The sequence below is a fragment of the Microtus ochrogaster genome, chromosome 7 (genome assembly GCF_000317375.1).
Source record: "Microtus ochrogaster isolate Prairie Vole_2 chromosome 7, MicOch1.0, whole genome shotgun sequence".
Classification (NCBI taxonomy): domain Eukaryota; kingdom Metazoa; phylum Chordata; class Mammalia; order Rodentia; family Cricetidae; genus Microtus; species Microtus ochrogaster.
In genome coordinates, this window is record NC_022014.1 from 77,744,103 (window position 1) to 77,762,681 (window position 18,579).

General features: G+C 49.5%; 1 protein-coding gene across 2 annotated transcripts in view; it reads left to right on the top strand.

The window, feature by feature from the left end:
- Dnai2 (dynein axonemal intermediate chain 2) overlaps positions 1–18,579 on the top strand; it is a 34,768-nt gene that overhangs the window by 13,568 nt on the left and 2,621 nt on the right. For both annotated transcript variants that reach the window (XM_005350684.2, XM_026780626.1), the window contains exons 6-12: positions 1,967–2,080; positions 7,175–7,314; positions 8,945–9,067; positions 14,130–14,353; positions 15,436–15,571; positions 16,419–16,565; positions 17,996–18,223. In XM_005350684.2, coding sequence (XP_005350741.1) covers positions 1,967–2,080; positions 7,175–7,314; positions 8,945–9,067; positions 14,130–14,353; positions 15,436–15,571; positions 16,419–16,565; positions 17,996–18,223 — 1,112 coding nt within the window. The remainder of the gene's footprint in view (positions 1–1,966; positions 2,081–7,174; positions 7,315–8,944; positions 9,068–14,129; positions 14,354–15,435; positions 15,572–16,418; positions 16,566–17,995; positions 18,224–18,579) is intronic.

The following is an 18,579-nucleotide window of genomic DNA, read 5'->3' on the forward strand; positions in this document are numbered from 1 at the left end:
TGAGGGGCCCGCAACCCAGCTCCCAAATAAACCACACCCAGGGGCTTATTCTTAGCTATGAATGCCCAGCCAGCCTTAGCTTGGCTTGTTTCTTGCCAGCTTTTCTTAAATGATCCTGACTGCCTTATGGCTTGCTGTGTAGCTGGGTGGCCCTCAGTGTCCTCCTCTCCTTGTTCTTTTGCTCCTTCCTCTTCCTTCTCTTCCTATTTATTCTCCCTGCCTGCCAGCCTGCCTGTCCTTGCTACTCCCTCGCTATTGGCCATTCGGCTCTTTATTTAGGATCATCAGGTGTTAGAGAGAGGCAAAGCAACACAGCTTCACAGAGTTAAACAAATGCAGCATAAATAAAAGCAACACACCTTAAAATAATATTCCCCAACCAAGGGGGTCCAAGACACACTGTCAGGGGACACCAGGGGCAGGAGGAGGGTTCTTGTCTCTTCTCCGTGTGGGAGCAGACAGGCACATCTCCACAGACCCAAACCACATCCAGAAAGTTCCGGTCCACTCTACATTTGCCTTCCGCACCAGGCATGGATTGCACAGCCTTGTGAGTGTTAGGGTTGCTACTCCCCAGCCCAACTCCAGATTGTTAATCTGGGGCATTAAGACCCAGATCCATGGGATCCCAGATCCATGGGATCCCCATAGCAAAAGGATTACTACTTGACCAATCAGAAGCCCAAGTGAAGGGAAACTATCCCGCCTTTCCTGGCACTTGCCTTTTATTCATGGCAGATGGTGACAGACCATTTTCTACAGGCCGCAAATGTGTAGGCACAACTCAGAACTGGCACCCGCTCCTTTAGGCAGCTCATCGAATTTTGACCACTGCCCTCACCCAGGTGACTCCATGGAGTTTCAACCCTGGTCCTCCAACCTGGGTGGAGGAAATTGACAGAGTAGATTTTTTGAAAAGAGTAGATATTGTTTGTGGGGAGGACACGTGTGTCATGGTGCACACGTGGAGGTCAGACGACCACTTTGTGCAGTCATTTCTCTTCCTCCTCCTTTTTCTGGTCTCCGAGGACTGAACTCGGGTCACTGAGGCTTGGGCAGCAAGTGCCTTTACCCACTGAGCCATCTCTCCAGCCCCAAGAGTAGACTTTATGTAAAACCTCAGTGCCATTAGTCCATGGGCCCAGGGACTTGGAACTGGCTGAAGTAGCAAAGGAACGAAGAAAAGACAAACACAGACAGACACACTGGAAAGCTGAGGCGGGCGGTCTGGACTCTCGGCTGCAGAAGTCGCAGTATTGAGGAAGCACGGCCTTTGTGGTATAGAGCTGAACAGAAACGTGGGGCTATTACACACAGCTGAACAAGGGTACGGGGTGAGCATGTACAGATAAACAAAGAGGTAAGGTTATTGTGTGCAGCCAAACCAAGGAGGCAGGCTTAGGGAATCTTGGGAGGAGCCATCTCCGTAGACAAGCTGTCTTCAGTTTGTAAGCATCTGACGAAGAGAAAGCTATGGTAGATATTCTCTGCACGCTCTGTCCACACTCATTCTAAGTCAGCTGAGAGAAGAGGAACCATTTCCCTCTGAGCCTCCCCCCTCTCCGCCACGTGGGATGGGGGTGAAGTCTTCCTCCCTGGGGTTTTTGGCATGACTGTGCCTGTGTCAACAGCACATACACGTGTGTGTGCACGTGCATACACACACACGCACACGCACACGCACACGCACACACACACGCACACGCACACACACTCAGGATTTCACTCACTCAGACTTCCTCCACTCCTTCCACCTTAGGATAAAAATTTCATTTCATACCAAACCTGGGAAATGGATTAGAGCTGGAATTTAATATATGAACACACACATCCAATCCTGATTCTCTCTCCCCAAATAAAGGCACTAGCCAAGATTCAGGCAAAAGAGCCCACCGGCTGAACTGGTCGGCCCTGCCCTTTCTCTGTGTTGGCCTAATGGATTTTTTTTTCTCCTTCTTTGTTTTAGAAAACCCCAACAGACCTGAAATTGCCTTGAAACCATCTTCTCCTCTCGTCACCCTGGAGTACAACCCTAAGGATTCCCACGTGCTCCTAGGGGGTTGCTACAATGGGCAAATAGGTAAGGAGACCTCCCTGCCCCCACCAGCAACCAGGCGGGATGTCCCTAACCCACAGGCCACCAGGGCTCAGCCTGGACTTAGCAGGCGGACCATTCAGGGAAGCTAACACTGCAGTCCCCTGGGAGTCAAGGTTTGCTGACACTTTGGTCTAGCCCCGGTCATGCTCATTCAGGTAAGTCTAACACTAACTAGCAGGCAGTAAGAAGGTTTGAGAAATTATAATTCAGGTCAGGGAGACTGTTGTCTTTAACAAGATCTCAATTAATTGATTTTACCAATAAAGACTTGGGAGCCAAATGCTGGGATGAACGCTTTTTCAGAGAGGAAAAAGCATCCTTTTCTCAGTGGAAGCCTCCCGCCTTCTCCTACCAGACTTCTCAGACTGTCCCCTTTTTACTTCCTGTACACCTCTCTATCCATCCTCTTGGTTCCCTCTTACTCTCTATGGTTTTTTCTTAATAATCCCATGTTCACTTCCTGTCAACTGGTTGAGTGGTTGCTTGCTTCGCCTCTTGACCTACGGCAGGCTTTATTTAATCCTGTTTACAATATTCAAGCAGAAAGCTCTTGGACTAAGGGTGTGTGCTAGGGTCAAGCCACACCACAACTCCAAACAGGTTTTTCCAGTAAATAATGCAATCTCGGGGCTCCCAGTGTGATCAAATATCCTGCAACTGTGGGCTCCATTGGTCAGGGTGCCTGCCCCTAAGCCTGATAACCTGGGCTAACCTGTGCCGCCCACATGGTGGGCGGAGACCAGTTGTCCTTTGACCTTTACGTGTGGGCCACGACACATATGCACCCACGCACGTGTACATGCATAAAAAATAAATAAATAAGTGTAGGGGTTTTGCTGGGTTGGTTGGTTTTTGGTTTTTCAAGACAAGGTTTCTCTGTGTAGCACTGGTTGTCCTGGAACTTGCTTTGTAGACCAGGCTGGCTTGGAACTCAGAGATTCACCTACCTCTGCCTCCTGGTTGCTGGGACTAAAGGAGTGAGCCATCACTGCCCCAGCAAATCTAGTTTTTGTTGTTGTTGTATTAAAGCTCAAATAAACTCAAGGTTCAGGGTCAGTCATGGAGGAATGTGAGGGCCATTGTGGAGTCAGTCCCGTCTAGGGAGAGGGGTCTGGGAAATTACGTAGAATGAGCATGGGAGACGCTGGGTTTGCACATGCCGTCAGAAGCTTCGCCTCCTGTGTTAGCTACAGTTCTTATTGCTGTGATACAGCATCCCAGAGAAGAGAGAGACCAGGGGAGAGAAGGGTAGAAAGATTCCCGAGGGAGCAGTCCATCATGCGGGGGTGGAGTGGGGTGGGGGGAGCATGGCAGCTGGAGTGAGCTGGTCCCTGGTGAGGGAGGAGCTTGCAAAAGGGGCTTCTCATGGTGGGCCCACCAGGAAGCAAAGGGTTTGGGCATTAAATAAGGCTGTCTCCCACTACAACACACTTCCTCCAGCTAGGTCCCATATAAACACCTGGGGATGTCTATTTATTTATGGGGGGGGGGGGATTCCTTTTCCTAAAGTCCCAATGATGAACCGAGGCACAATCTGGAACATGTATCGGGCTTACTTAAGGATTTCCTACAGGGGTTTGGGTGCTCTGTGCTCTTTCTCCCAACAAGCCCCACCTGGAAAGCTGTTACCCAGCGGGGTGAGAACTTCCCCCGTAGCTTCATAAAGAAAGCCATTTGTTTCCCTGCCACATTATCCATTGTCTGAGCCATGAGCACCGCAGCCAAGCTGCTGCCATGACTTATTCAGCAACCCTCCTCACTCATTATTCATGACCCCTTTCAGCGGCCTTTCATACTGGCTCAGATCAGCTCAGTCCCAGGGTCCTGCTCCCATAGCAAGGAGACTCCAGCTGTGACATCAGGATCACAGCGCGCATCCTGGAACACTGCTTTATAGAGCAAGTTCGTCTTGAAACATTTCTGGGCCAGGCCAGGCCAGGGTCAACAGCCTTGGACCTGGGGGCTACTAGGTCAAAACTGATGATGGGCAAGTAAGTATGGTCCTTGGTTTACAAAATCATCTTTCCCAGAAATGGCTCTTGAGTAAGTATGTGGGCCCTTGATGGCCCTCAGGAGGAAGGGTAAGCCAGACACTTCAGGGCAGGAAGCAGGCAGGCTATATCCCTTTGTTGGCGAAGCACAAAGGCGGTTTGTATGGGGGGGGGGGCACAGCAGAAACCTGAGCGTGCCTGTGAGTTTCCTTTTTTTCTTTCTTTTTAATTTTATGTGCATTGGTGTTTTGCCTGTATGTACGTCTTTGTAAGGGTGTTGAATCTTCCCGAACTGGAGTTCAGACACTTGTGAGCTGCTGTGCAGGTGCTGGGAATTGAACCCAGGTCCTCTGGAAGAGCAGCCAGTGCTCTTAATCTCTGAGTCATCTCTCCAGCCCTGTTTCTTTTCTTTTTAAAAACTTCTTTTAGGAGTTTTTGTTTGTTTGTTTTTTGGGGCGTGTGTGTGTGTGTGTGTGTGTGTGTGTGTGTGTGTGTTGGGAGGGATGTCAGAGGAGGCCAGAAGAGGGCGTTAGATCCCCTGGAGCTGGATACAGGCATTGTGAGTTGTCCATTGTGGGTTCTAGGCATCAAGATCCATCTCTGCTAGAGCAACAATTGCTCCTAACCACTGGGCCATCTTCCAGCCCTGTCGTTCTTATCATTAAAATGTTGTCCATGTGTGTGTCTCTGTGTGGGTATGCACACCTGCCTGCAGGCACCTGCAGGAGGTCCATGTGTGTTTGTCTGCACCTGCAGGAGGTCCATGTGTGTTTGTCTCTGTGTGGGTACGCACACCTGCATGCAGGCACCTGCAGGAGGTCCGTGTGTGTCTTTGTGTGGTTATGCAGACCTGCATGCAGGCACCTGCAGGAGGTCCATGTGTGTGTGTCTCTCTGTGGGTACGCACACCCACGTGCAGACACCTACAGGAGGTCCATGTGTGTTTGTCTCTGTGTGGGTACACACACTTGTGTGCAGGCACCTGCAGGAAGTCCATGTGTGTGTCTCTGTGTGGGTACGCACACCTGCGTGCAGGCACCTGCAGGAGGTCAGAGGCACCAAATCCTCTGCAGCAGGAGTTACAGGGAGTCATGAACCATCTGATGTGGAAGCTGGGAACAGAACTCTGGTCCTCTGTGAGAACAGCAAACATTCTTAACCGATGAGTCATGTCTCCAAACCTCTTTTTTAACTTTTAATTTACATTTTAAAAATGTGTTATGTTGGAGGGTGTGGTAGTTTGGATATCATTGGCCCCCATAATCTCGGGGAGTGGCACCATTAGGAGGTGTGGCCTTGTTGGAGTAGGTGTGACCTTGTTGGGGGAAGCGTGTCACTGTCGGGAAGACTTTGAGGTTTCTTATGCTCAAAATACTGCCCAGTGTTCAGTTGACTTCCTGTTGCCTGCAAGATGCAGCAGGCTCAGCTCCAGCCCCATGTCTGCCTGCATGCCACCATGCTCCCCACCATGATAATAAGGGACTGAACCTCTGAACTATAAACAGGCCACCCCAGTTCATTGTTTTCTTTATAAGAGTTGCCATGGTCATAGTGTCTCTTCACAGCAATAGAACTCCAACTAAGAGGGATTCATGTATATCACGCATGCCTGTAGAGATCAGAGGACAACTGGACCGAGGTGGTTCTTTACTCCCGTGCGGATCTCAGGGGTTAAACTCAGGTTTCAGGCTGTAATGGGCTCCTCTCCCTGAGGAGCTGTCCCATCAGCCCTTTGTTTATCACCATTCATTATTAATTCTCTTTAGATTTATTTATTTTGTGGACCATGTGTTTGTCTAGTTAAAAGGTAACAGATCCCCTGGAACTGGATTCACAGATGGTTGTGAGCTCCCAGGTGGGTTCGGGGAATCAAGCCCAGGTCTTCAGGCTTTGTGATAATACCCTTTACCCACAGAGCCATCTCTCCAGCCACCCCTCCGTGAGCTTCTTGCAGCACCGTGTCCATGCAGCAGGGTGCTCTGCTCACATTCCGACTTTGAGGCCTCTGCTTGTGTCTCCCCTGCCTTGGATTCTTTCCTCACCCCCTTTGTTTGACTGGCCCTACCCTCCACCTTAGCTCTCCAGCCAACTTCCCCTGCTGATCTTCCCTGACCAGCCCACCTTCTGTACCTCCCATCCCCGCTCCTGCCTCTCCCAGTACCAAACCTGGTCCACACCTGGGAGCTTCACCAGGGCGTAGAAAGGTCTCAGAACATGGCTGGGACACAATGGAATGAATGAAGCCTGAACTCCAGGAGTCTCTGCATAGATTGTGTGGGACTGGTATAGAGCGTAGGCTGGTTTGAATGTTTGAATGTAGCCCTGATTCTCAAATTTCAAACTCAGAGAAACAACATTCCTCCAGTTCAGTTCTTTACTGGGGAAGGAATCCCATCACACACACACACACACACACACACACACACACACACACACACACACACACACACACACTCTACCAACCCCCAAACACAGCTCTCACCTGAAAGGGAAATGAGAGACAGCTAATTCTAGAGTTAAACATGAATGACCGTGGTCTGGAAACATGGACCGGTTACACCAGATACTAAGTAACAATGTGACAATGGTTTCCCGAAGTTCTTAGAGGCTCAACAGAAAACCACTAACCACTGCTTTTTTCAGAGGCAGTGGCTGAGCCAGGGGTGACAGCACAAGTCTGTAAACCCAGCACTCCTGAGGGACAAACAAGAGACTCAGTAGTTCAAAGCCATCCTTAGCTATAGAGTGAGTCCAGCCTGTCTCAAGGAACCAAAACCAAAGCAAATGAACACCCACCTCCCACTGCCAAGTATCAGTGAAAATAACAGGATTATAACAGTCCAGGGAAGCCTGTTACAGGCTCTCACATGCTATCTGATGGCATTTTCTTCTGACTTATTTGTTTATTTTGAGATAAAAATCTCACTATGTAGCCCTGGCTGTTCCAGAACTCACTATGTAGACCAGGTTGACCTCAAACTCAAGAGTTTCAACTCTCCTCAGTCACAGAAAAGCCTTACTGCAGGCTTGGTCAGTTTGCTTTTCTGGGAACTTCGGTTCACAGCTTCCTCTTCTCCCCTGCCAGCCTGCTGGGACACCCGGAAGGGCAGCCTGGTGGCAGAGCTGTCCACCATCGAGTTCAGCCACCGAGACCCAGTGTATGGCACCATCTGGTTGCAGTCAAAGACAGGCACCGAATGTTTCTCAGCATCCACGGATGGGCAGGTACCACCTGGCTGGACCCTGGAGAAGAGAGGAGGGCCCATGAGAAGCCTCCAGAGAACAGTGCCTTGCATTCTGCTTTCCATCGTTGTTTGATTGTGCAACGCCGGGGCTGGAATCCAGGGCCTTGTGCATGGGAGGTGTCCTACACCTGAGCTTCGTCTCCTACCCTCTCCTTTTAAAAAAGAAAGGGGGGGATAAAGGAAGGAAAGAAGAAAAGAAAGGGAGAAAGGAAGGAAGGAAGGAAGGAAGAAAGAAAGGAAGAAAAGAAAGGGAGAAAGGAAGGAAGGAAGGAAGGAAGAAAGAAAGAAAGAAAGAAAGAAAGAAAGAAAGAAAGGAAGGAAAAGAAAGACAACTTGTTTGGGGCAATAGTGTGTGTCAAGGTGCCTGTGTGGGTACCAGAGATCAAACTCAGGTCTTCTGCTTGGAGCAAGCACCTTTACCTGCTGAGCCATCTCGTGGCCCTAAGTTCTCTCCCTTTAACACTGAATAGTAAACAATGCCAAAGAGGCAAGGGCAGTCTCTGAGATGCCTCCTCTAACCACAGGCTCCCAGCCCCTCCCTCCCTGTGTCAGTTTTCTGTGTCTGCCCTGAGAGACGCTCTCTGTGTAGTCAAGCAAACACCCATCTCTCTCTGTTCTTCCTCCCCATCTTTTTTCTTCTTTCTTTTTTTTTTATTTGTTTTTGGTTTTGGGTTTTTTTTTGAGACAGAGTTTCTCTGTGTAGCCCTGGCTGTCCTGTAGACGAGGCTGGTCTTGAACTCAAGAGATCCACCTGCCTCTGCCTCCCGAGTGCTGGGATTAAAGGTGTGCACCAGCACCACTGCCCGGCCCTCCTCCCCCATCTTGCACACTTTACACCTGTCTGCACCCTGCTGTGTTCCCTGAGCCTCCTCAGCAGCCCCTTCAGATTTTATGAAGCGTGATTCTGTGCCTGGCGACTGCTTAGTGTAGGTTTATTGTGATTTGTTTAAGATTTTACATCTTGTTAGCGTCAGAAAAGGAATAGTGAGAAGTATGTGTTTGTGCCCACATCTTTGTACACGTACACAGGCAAATCTGTAGTATATATTGCTGGCAGTGAGAATGCTAGCCTGTTTTAGTTGTTGTTGGTGGTGTTTTTTGTTTGTTTGTTTTTTTAAATGTATATAGTGTTCTGTCTGCATGTATGCCTGCAGGTCAGAAGAGGGCACCAGATTTCATTACAGATGATTGCGAGCTACCATGTGCTTGCTGGGAATTGAACTCAGGCCCTCTCGGAGAGCAGCCAGTGCTCTTAACATCTGAGCCATCTCTCTAGCCCTGCTTTGGTTGTTTTTGTTTTGTTTTGAGATTGAGTCCCATGTAGCCCAGGTTGGCCACAAACTGCTGAGCTTACTGCCTCCACCTCCTGGATGTTGGGATTACAGGCACATATCACCATGCCTGGGTCCCATTTTCATCTTGCTAGATATTGTTATATGGGGGAGGGGGCGGGGACCGGTCTTGTACCGGCATCTGAATTGTATAGAGTTTGCTTTTGTGTGTCTTAACAAATATGTCTGTCCTCGTTGGCCCCACATCCTTTGAGGCCCTGGATGGTTTGGGAGGCACAAGTCAAGGTCCTCAAGGTCTCAGTCGCCTTCCCATGCCAGGTCATGTGGTGGGACATCCGCAAGATCAGCGAGCCCACCGAGGTGGTCATCATGGACATCTCCAGAAAGGAACAGCTGGAGAACGCCCTGGGAGCCATCTCCTTGGAGTTCGAGTCTACTTTGGTGGGTGTTTCTTGCTCTCTCTTCCTCATCCTCACTTGTGGGACTGTGGGCTGGACCGGGCTGGTGTAGGAGATTTAGGGAGGAGGCCCCTTCCGGAGTCAGCCTTACTCCACGCAGAGACTTTACCGAAATGGTCCAGCAGGGGGCAGCAGAGCACCTCCACAAAGGCTGCCACTCTCACTGGTTTGAGGCTGGCCTTTCTGAGCAGAGGCAAGCTTTAAAACCAGAAAAGCACAGTTTGAGGGGAAGGTCGCTGGCCAGGACCAGCATACACACTGCTTCGACGTCATTTGAGGCCTTAGGCTGGTCGCTTTCCTTCTACAGGGGAAGAAAGAAGTGTTAGGGAAGGAAGAAGTAACAGAGGAGCCTGGGAAAACAGAGCACAGACAGGGTTGGCAATTCTCAAGTGACAAGAGACGGTACGGAAACCCCAGAAGCAGAGAATGGTGGAACATGCCTGTAATCCCAGCCCTTGTGAGCTGGAGGCAGAAAGATCAGGGGTTCAAGGTCATGCATAGCAAATTTGAGGTCCTGTTTTGTTTTTTTGTTTTTTGTTTTTGTTTTTTTAAAAAAAAAGGCAAAACAACAACAAAACAGAAACAAGAGGCTGGCGAAGAGGGTTCAGTGGGTAAAGGCATTTAATGCACAAACCTGAGGGCCCGAGTTCAATTTCTGGATCCCGCTACGGAAGGAAACTGACTCCTGGATGTTGTCCTCTGACCTCTACGTATACATAGGATGTCATGGGTGCATGTACACACATGTCCCCCCACACGTACATCTTGACGATGATGATAAATACAAATTTAAAAACTCGCCAGGGGCTGGAGAGATGGCTCAGCAGTTAAGATCACTGACTGATCTTCCAGAGGACCAGGGTTCAATTCCCAGCACACACATGGCAGCTCACAACTGTCTGTAAATCCAGTTCCTGGGCAAAATGACACCTTCACACCATTGCACATAAAATAAAGTCAAATAAATCATAAAAAATAAAAAGTATAAAAACTCACTAGGTGGTGATGGTGGTGCACACCTTTCATCTCAGCACCGAGGAGGCAGAGGCAGGTGGATCTCTGTGAGTTCGAGCCAGCCTGATCTATAGAGCAAGTTCCAGGACAGTCATGGCTACACAGAGAAAAAAATAATACTAAATAATAATACTAAAAAAGTAAAATAAAAACTCAAAGTTGAAGCCAGAAGCAGAAGAATCATTGAAAATTTGAGAGTTCTAGGTCAGCCAGAAGTACATAATAAGACCATGTCTCAAACATACAAAACCCAAAACCAATAAAATAAAAGCACAAAGCTTGAAGTTTAACAGAGCAGTCGTGAAAATGGAACTCAGAGTCTATCTGGGAGGGTTCAGTAAGACACTGTGACCCAAAGCTGGGATTTCTAGGCCACATGCTATGTGCAATGTCCCCTCTTCCTCATGCTCATCCCTGAGGATGCAGCCTTTGCCAGACATGGGCAGCCGCCATGCTCCTTTGAGATCTTGATTTTATCCCTGCTTCCCCGTAGTCAAGAGGACTCTTGGTGACAGTAAACCGAGTGACCTGGCACATGGTAAAGCTGGAACCTGAGCCCCCCAGCTCTGATCCAATCTCCACCCCAATGTGACGTCTGAGGCAAACAGGCTGGGTGGCTTGTCCCTGGCCACTTACAGGTACTCTGTAGCTGGCTTAATAACTTGCTTCTCAGAACCCCCCAAATTTGGTCTTTTTATCCGATGCCCAACTTAGTAGCTCAGTTTGTTCTCTCTCTCTCTCTCTCTCTCTCTCTCTCTCTCTCTCTCTCTCTCTCCTGAATGCTAAACCTGGGCTCAACATTTTAACACTAAGCCATCTTCTATGCTATGCATGTTTTAAAATTCTTTGTAAAAACTCATAAAACTACCACCTACACTCTCGCCCCCTACACCCCCGACTCTTTCGAGACAGGGTTTCTCTGTATAGCCCTGGCTGGCCTTGAACTCAGAGATTCACCTACTTCTGCCTCCTGAGTGCAGGGATTAAAAGCAGGTGCCACCACTGATGGCTCCACCTCTCTTAACTCTTTATTATTCTTCATTTATTTTTAAGATTCATTTTTGTGTGTGAGTTTTCTGCCTGCATTTGTATGTGCCACATACAAATTTCATACCTGAAGAGGGTACCCCGAAACTAGTGTCATAGATGTTTGTGAGCCACCATGTCCATGCCAGGAGTCAAACCTGGGTCCTTTGCAAGAGCAACAAGGGCTCTTAACTGCTGAGCCATCACTCCAGCCCCTCTAAACTTGTTATTTTGGACAAGTCCCTTGTATTCCAGGCTTGACTTGTATCTACTATTTTGCCAAAAACAACTTTGAACTTAAAGAAGAGAGTGAGATATTACATTTTAAGTATTTATTTTTGGTGGGGGCCATTCTTGTGAATGCCTGAGGACAAACCTGTGGGAGGCAGTTCTCCCCTTTACCACGTGAGGGGATGAACTCAAGGTGTTCAGTTTGACAGTTAGGGCATTGAGCCATCTCCCAGACCCATGACCTTGAACTTGTGATACCCCTGCCTCCACCACTTAGTGCCGGGTTACAGGTGAGCCCCCCCCAGGTGTGGTCTGGTTTATCCACCTTGAAAGGCCAATCCGGTGTGCCCCACACAATGTCATACAGCCATCCCCCACCACAGACTCCGGAATTTCCCCGACTCTCAAAGCTGAAGCTCTTTATCAAGATATGACATTTTATTTACCATTGGGACAGAACAGACAGAGCCTGGGTGGGCAGGAGCCCTGCCTCCTATGTTACTGATAAATATGATTGTACTTCCTTGTAGCTATGTGGGTTCTGCTGACTCACCTTTAGCATGGCTCTTCCTCAAAGGGGTTGGTATTTTTTTTTTTTAATTTCTGGTGAAACTGGGCTTGGTGGTTTATGCCTTAATCCCGGCACAGGCAGGCAGATTCCTGGGAGTTCAAGGCTAATCTGGTCTACACAGCAAGTTCCCGGACAGCTAGGGCTGTATAGTGAGGCCCTATTCCAAAAGAAAAAAGAAAAAGAAAGAGAAAGGAAGAAAGGAAGGAAGGAAGGAAAGAAAGAAAGAAAGAAAGAAAGAAAGAAAGAAGAAAAATCCCATCAAGCTTCTTTGCCTAGCACTCATTCTAACTGATTTTTCAAATGTTCAATGAAGCTTATGATTTCTTCCCCAATAACTAATAACTCTCCTGCCAGAACAAACATAAAACAAAACTGAAACCCCGTGCCTGTGAGAACAACAGCTCCCCACTTCCTTCTCCCTGAGACCTCATCACTCTTTCTACCTCGATGGCCTGGCCTACTCTGGGGACATGGAAGGAGAAGGGTCATAGGGTCATACAGCAATTGTCTGCCTGCCTTTTCCTTTTTTTTTTTTTGAGACAGGGTTTCTCTGTGGCTTTGGAGCCTGTCCTGGAACTAGCTCTGTAGACGACCAGGTTGGTCTCGAACTCACAGAGATCTGCCTGCCTCTGCCTCCTGAATGCTGGGATTAAAGGCGTGCGCCACCATCGCCCGGCTCCTTTTCCTTTTTTAAAGCAGTGTCTCATTTAGTCCAGGCTGGCCTCAAGCTAAGTATTTGGGGGTAACCTGAAACTTCCGCTCTGCCTCCCCTCCTGACTGCAGAATTGCAGGAATGCACCACACGCCCACTGTGCAACGTTGGAACTGGGGTTCCACGCCTGCCAGACAAGCTCCCTACCAACTGAGCTGCTTTCCTGGCCCTTTTCTTATTTTGTTTTTAATTTTATTTTTACAAGTTCACTTTAACTTTCTGTGTGAGTGAGTGTGTGTGTGTCTGTGTGTCTGTGCTTGCACATGCACCCATGCCCTGGTGCACGTATGTGTAATGTACCTGTGGAATTAGGGCTCAGAGACAACTCAGCTTGCAGGAGCTGGTTCTCCCCTTGCACCGCTGGTCCTGGGCACCAACCTCAGGCTGGCAGGTTTGGTAGCAAATGCTGTTGGTCACATCTCCGGTCCCTGATTGGTTGGTTGTTTTGTTTGTTTGTTTGTTTGTTTGGAGTCAGAACTTTACCCCCAAATGGTCCCAGGCAAGTTTCCAGGCTTGGTGGGAGGGAGGAGGCACCCTGCACAGAGAGACAGCTCCTGGAGTTCACAGACGGAGGTGGGGGACTTGCATCACTGACCACCTGGTGGCTTTCTGAGTGATGCCTGCCACCTGTCTGAGTTCACAGTGACATTCAGAGTAGACAATGTCCCTGTGGTGCCAGAGAAGGCTTCTGCACGATCAGAGCCACGCTGTGTCCATGCTGGGCCTTCTTCATTCTACACATAAACAAATATCCAAAATCCTTACAACAGAATGCTTACTGGGACTGGGGAGGTGGCTTCGTGGCAACCTACTATCCTTTAACTCCAGTGCTGGGGGGAAACGGAGACAGGAGGGAGACTGGGGCCTGCTGGCTGCCAGCCCATCTATAAAACAAGAACTCTGCCGGGCGATGGTGGCGCATGCTTTTAATCCCAGCACTCAGGAGGCAGAGACAGGCAGATCTCTGTGACTTCGAGACCAGCCTGGTCTACAGAGCGAGTTCCAGGACAGGCTCCAAAGCCACAGAGAAACCCTGTCTCGAAAAACCAAAAAAAAAAAAACCAAAAAACCAAAAAAACAAGAACTCTAAGTTCAGTGAGAGACTGCCTCAAAAGAATGAGAGAGAGAGAGAGAGAGAGAGAGAGAGAGAGAGAGAGAGAGAGAGAGCCAAAGCTTCCTTTGGACTCTCTATGCCTACACACACAAAAGCACTTTCAACACACACATATTCTCTCTCTCTCTCTCTCTCTCTCTCTCTCTCTCTCTCTCTCTCTCTCGTGCATTGATGCCTGTGGAGGGGCCTCCTAATGACCTTCTAGAGACCAGACGAGCCAAGGAAGCCCTTATTAAGCCAGGAATAGTCCCGAAGAGGAGGCTGGAAAGCAGGATGGGACTCAGCCTAAACAGAGCTGAAACAGGCAGCAGGTCACGTGGGTCCAGCCTAGAGCCCATGTCTCATGACACTTTTGTCTTTTGTTTGTCCCCTCACAGCCAACCAAGTTCATGGTGGGCACCGAGCAGGGCATCGTTATCTCCTGCAACCGCAAGGCCAAGACATCAGCCGAGAAGATCGTTTGTACCTTCTCAGGCCACCACGGCCCCATCTACGCCCTCCAGAGGAACCCCTTCTACCCAAAGAACTTCCTGACTGTTGGTGACTGGACAGCCCGCATATGGTCTGAGGACAGTCGGGAGTCGTCTATCATGTGGACCAGGTAAGAGAGGGTGACGGAGGAGCAGAGGGGACACAGGGGGCCACTTCAGACACTTGGCATGGTAGCTCGTGCTTGTTATCCCAGCACTCACCCCTGATGTCCTCCTCTCTTTATTCTCTTGCTCCACCTCTTCCTCGGTTCTCCTTCTATTTATCCTCTCTGCCTGTCCTTCTTCCTGCCTCGCTATTGGCCATCCAGCTCTTTACGAGACCATCAGGCGTTTTAGCCAGGCAAAGAATCACAGCTTCACAGAGTTAAACAAATACAGCATAAACAAAACAACACACCTTAAGATAATATTCCCCAACAATTTAACCTCAGCTGTACCTCTTTGGGGGAGGGAGAATGGGTTCAGAAGAAAACTCAGAGAGAGAGAGAGAGAGAGAGAGAGAGAGAGAGAGAGAGAGAGAGAGGGAGAGAGAGAGAGAGAGAGAATTTTAAAAATATCCCACCCGCTTTAATCCACTTTGAGGAATGAATCTTTGTTTGGCCTGGTCAGACGCCGCAGTGGATGAAGGTACTTGCTACCAAGCCAGACAGCCTGTGTTTCCTTCCCAGAATCCTCTTAGGGGAAGGAGAAAACTGACCCCTGCAAGTTGTCCTCTGCCCTCCGCATGTCTGCCGTAACATGAATGCACCTGCACACATGCAAACACACACATAAAAATATATGTCTTTAAAATTATTCAAAGTATTTCCTGTTCACCAAACAAGCTTTTGAAGATCCAAACAAAGACCAGGAGGAAACAGAGCCAACTCCCATCTCAGAATTGTGGACTTTTCTGGGAGTGTCCTTCCTGGGACCCCATGGCGGATCCCAGTTCCAGCAGGTCTGACATAGTGAGAAACACTGAGGCCCAGCCAGCCCATGGGGAACAGCCACACCCCCAGGTCCCTGCAAAGTTCAGCCTGAGACCCACAGATGAGTGCGGCTGGCATTCTAGAGGTCAGGTCCAAGAAAGAACTTCCTGCCCAGAAGGACTCAGAGGCCCTGGGTCCTGGGAGGGCCCCAGTGAGAGGAGCTGTAAGCAGCCTCAGCCCTCCCCCACCACAGGCTCTGACTCCAACCCTGGCTCCTACAGGTACCACATGGCTTACCTCTCTGATGGAGCCTGGAGCCCCGTGAGACCAGCAGTTTTCTTCACTACCAAGATGGATGGGACCCTGGATATCTGGGACCTGGTGTTCAAGCAGTGTGACCCTGCCCTCAGCCTGAAGGTCACATGTCCCCCTCCCACTGGGGTCCTCCCTAGATGGGTCCAGGGTTGGGGGGCATGTATGTGTGTCTTGCTGCTGCTCCTTGGTCGATGCACTTGGACAGTGTCTCTCTGGGTAATGTGATTTCTGCCCAGCTGCACTCTGGCCTTGGGAGCATGGGTTCCTGCAGAAGGGAGGGGCCAGGGGACTTACAGGCATGCTGATGTTGAAGAATCACCCCAGGGAATTTAACCAGGAGGAAAGGACTAGAGGTGCCAGTCAGTGACAAGGTACTTGCTTTGCCTCCGTCAAGTCTGAGTTCCATGCCAGGACCACAAGAAACAAGTTTATTCAGTTGGTAGGACTCTTGTCTAGTGTGCACAAGGGCCTGGGTTCTGTCTCTAGCACTGCAGAAACCAGGTACAGTGGTGCAGCCAGAGGATTGGAAGTTCAAGGTCATTCTTGTCTTTCAACTAGTGAATTCAAGACCAACCTGGGCTGCATGACTCAAACAGTAAAACAGGGGTGATCTTAAGAGAAAAACATTCTCTGCCCTCCCCAGTGGTGATCCCTATACTCAGACCTCTATACTCAGTTTCTCTGCGGCTCCCCCATCACCCTGTATTAGCAGATTGCAGCTGAGCCCCACTGGCTGGGGCCATGGAAGGCCAGGGAGCTTAGCAATCCACAGCAGGAATAGAGCTAGACCAACAATGAGGCTGGAGACCATGGTCTTGGCAGCAAATGAACCTCATCCACCGTGGAAGGGTGTATTGCTAGGGGTGTTCCAACAGGGCCAGATAATAGGGTGTGTGTGACTTCGGTTTTCTTTCCCACCCTACCTGGTTCTGCTGACCCCCTTCAACAGGTGTGTGATGAGGCCCTCTTCTGCCTCCGGGTCCAGGACACGGGGTGTCTCATCGCCTGTGGCTCCCAGCTTGGAACGACCACTCTGCTGGAGGTCTCCAGCAGTCTCTCCACCCTGCAGAGGAACGAGAAGAACATAGCATCTTCCGTGAGTGCCAGGACAGGGCCCACTCTGTACACGTCCTGACCTGGCTTGTCACGTAGAGACCAAGGCAGGAGAAACGGGTTGCCGTGGTTGGCAAGGGCGGCATGGTGTCACCAAACTGTCACTCTGCCCTAGCTCCACTGCTAGCATTCAGTAGTCTTGGCCAGGTCACCCGGCATGCCCAGGCTTTAGCTTCTCGGCTGTAAATCAAAGTGGTTTGATGGTAGAACAATGGGACTTCTTGGCAGCAGAGCCTCTCCGCTGACAGTTTAGCAGTCGCCCACAAAGACGACAAAGGAAGTGACCTGCCTGACGATAGAGCCACTGAGATCCAGCACTACCCCTCTCCCTACCCTAGGCTCATTCCCCAGCAGTATGGGGGACACTGGGATTGAAGTTTTTTTCGAGACAGGGTTTCCCTAGCTGTCCTGGAACTAGCTCTTGTAGACCAGGCTGGCCTCGAACTCAGAGATCCACCTGCCTCTGCTTCCCTAGTGTTGGGATTAAAGTCATATGCCACCACCGTCCAGTGGGGATTGAAATTCTTGATGCTGAGGTTTGGAGGCTGAGCCCTCGCCCCTGAGCTGAGGACCAAAATCATCATCTTTTCTACTCCAAAGGACATTCTTCACTGTAGCCTGTGTATCTGGGGGTGCCTTGGAACTGAGTAACTCAGTGTCCCTGCTCAAGGATGCCTTTGAATTTCTGATTCACCCGCCTTTGCCTCCAGAATCACAGAGTTGCTGGTATATGCCACCATAACATTTATTCAGCTAGATCTCTGGTAGGCAGGCACTCTAACAGCTGATCAACATCTCTAGCCATATGAGCAAATGTGTAATTGTTTGTTTCGAGGCAGGGTCTTTGTAGCCTTGGCTTGGCCTCTGTCAACCAGGCTGGCCTCGAACTCACAGAGATCCACCTGCCTCTGCCTCCCGAGTGCTGGGATTAAAGGCATGCGCCACCAGATCTGGCTTAGTTGTTCATTTGTTTTTTTCCAGTGCATGAGTACAAATAAACAAAAGCAAGTGGGCAAAGTTCACATAATCCGAGATGTATTTTCAGTTACAGATTTACTTGATGTGTAACTATTGCTGATATCTTTTTAATTTCATAGGGAATAGTTCAATACATAATAAATCTCTCAGCTCCGGCAGAGATTTTATTTTTAGACAATGTTTTGCCAAGTAGTCCATGTTGTCAAACTTTCTTCTAAGACCATCAGCTCCCCAAATAATTACATGGAGATATTTTTTTAATAATTTATTTAATTTTATTTTATGTGCATTTGTGTGAGGGTGTCAGGTCCCCTGGAACAGTAGTTCACAGACAATTGTGAGCTGTCATGTGGGTGCTAGGAATTGAAAGAGGGTCCTCTGAAAGAGCAGTCAGTGTTCTTAAACTCTGAGCCATCTCTCCAACTTATGCCCCAGATATTTGAACGTGAGACCCGGCGGGAAAAGATCCTGGAGGCCAGACACCGTGAGATGCGGCTGAAGGAGAAAGGCAAGGCAGAGGGCAAGGATGATGAGCAGAAGGATGAGGAGATGGCCCTGAACCTTGAAGAGCTAGTTGTCAAAGCCGAAGAGGAATTCTTCGACGTCATCTTCTCAGAGCTGAGGAGAAAGGAGGTGGAGGCATTGAAGAAGAAACCGAAGCCTGTAAGTACCTCAGCAGGGACATGGGTGGGCTGGGGTTTGCGACAGAGTTCTGCCCAACTTCTGACCTCCTGGGTGACCTGGAGCCAGTAACTTTCCTGGATGGATCTTGAGTGTCCACTGGTAAGAGGGTGGACTTAGTCCTATCGTCTGAGATTTGTCTCCCAGGAGACACCAGAGAGAGCTTCCTGCCCCCTGCTGACCTCTTCTTTGCCATGGTAGGGCTCCTCTTCAACATGCAAGGTGCCCCCTGAATCAGACCCCTGAGAGTCTGTGCACTGTTCTGGCTTAACCCAACCATGCGACAGGAGTGTGGCCTGTGACTGTTCCCTGCCCCCAGCCCCAGCCCACAGCATTTT